The 1,506-nt window shown below is 44.9% G+C and overlaps 1 protein-coding gene across 1 annotated transcript; it reads left to right on the top strand.

Annotated features, from left to right (window-relative positions):
* The first annotated feature begins 776 nt into the window (after positions 1–776).
* On the top strand, positions 777–1,178 carry LOC130810841 (uncharacterized). Its single transcript, XM_057676966.1, has one exon. The coding sequence runs from the start codon at positions 777–779 to the stop codon at positions 1,176–1,178; it is 402 nt and encodes a 133-aa protein (XP_057532949.1).
* Positions 1,179–1,506: the final 328 nt, after the last annotated feature.

Raw genomic sequence — 1,506 nt, 5'->3', positions numbered from 1 at the left:
TTCCAAGCATATTACAGGGACCTCTTGTGCACCGACACCAAAGATAGACGACCTATCAATGTGAATGTTATCCAACAGGGTACTATCCTCACCGAGAGTCAACACAACATCCTTTCACTCTCTTTCTCTCCTGATGAAATCAAGAAAGCACCCTGGAGCATCCCTGAAGACAAAGCACCCAGTATTGATGGCTTCAATTGTGGTTTCTACAAATCAGCGTGGCCGGTTGTCGTAACAAATGTGATTGGGGTTGTCCAGAACTTTATTGCTACAGGGGCACTCCCTAAGTAATGGAATGTCACAGCAATCACATTGATTCCCAAAACCCATTATCCCACTGGTCCAAGAGACTACCGTCCCATCTCCTGCTGCAATGTTATATATAATTGCATTTCCAAGCTCATCTACAGCAAGCTTAAGCTAGTCCTTGGCTCCATTATCAGCCCCAATCAGAGGTCTTTTGTTGAAAGGCCCAACAACCTCCACAACATCCTGCTGTGCCAGGATATAATGAAGCACTATGGGAGAAAGTACTGCATGCCCTGCTGCCTCCTATAGATGGACCTGCGCAAAGCTTATGACACTCTGAATTGGGATTTTCTTAAAGACATGATGATAGGCTAAACTTCCCACGTAGATACATCAAAATCGTTATGTCTTGTGTAACCTCCACCCAGTACTCTTTGATGATTAATGGCTCGCCGATGGAATCCTTTAAAGCTAAACGGGGTGTCAGACAAGGGGACCCCATGTCCGCCCTCCTGTTTATGATAGGAATGGAGTACATGTCTAGGATTCTCAAAGTAGCAAGGGAAACCAAAGGCTTCTCCTTCCACCCTCGATGCCTCAGAATGAAGCTCAACCACCTTGTCTTTGCTGATGACTTAATGTTGTTCTGCAAAGGGGATATGAAGTCTATAATGATTCTTAAGCAACGAGTGGAAACCTTTTCGGCAAGTTCGGGTCTATGCGCCAATAACTCCAAATCAAGGATATACCTTGCCGGGATTGATCAGGAGTTTAGAAATCAAGCAGCTCAAAGCCTGGAGTTCACATCTGAAAACCTTCCTGTCCGCTACATAGGGATGCCCCTCACCTCTAAACGGTACACAATTGCAGACTATGAATATCTAGTGGAAGAGATGACAAACCAGATTAGGTTTTGGTATGCTAGGTAACTTTCCTACACAGCTCGTCTCCAGCTTATCAACTCTATAATCATGAGTATCTCCAACTATTGGAGCCAGACTGTCATACTCCCCAAGAAAGTCCTACACCAGATTAACAATATTTGTCGCTCCTATTTATGGCATGGTGTTACAGACAGTAGTGCGCCCGGGAACGTCAAATGGGAAAAAGTGTGTAGGCCCAAAAAGGAAGGAGGCCTAGGAGTGCGCAACCTTTATTTCTGGAATCTTGCTGTAGCTGGCAAAATTGCGTGGCACATTAGCACAAAGCAAGACTCCTTGTGGGTGAAGTGGGTACATGGAATATATATGAAAGGTG

The sequence above is a fragment of the Amaranthus tricolor genome, chromosome 4 (genome assembly GCF_026212465.1).
Source record: "Amaranthus tricolor cultivar Red isolate AtriRed21 chromosome 4, ASM2621246v1, whole genome shotgun sequence".
Lineage (NCBI taxonomy): Eukaryota > Viridiplantae > Streptophyta > Magnoliopsida > Caryophyllales > Amaranthaceae > Amaranthus > Amaranthus tricolor.
The sequence above is the reverse complement of the archived record's forward strand: the minus strand, read 5'-3'. Positions and strand labels throughout refer to the sequence as shown.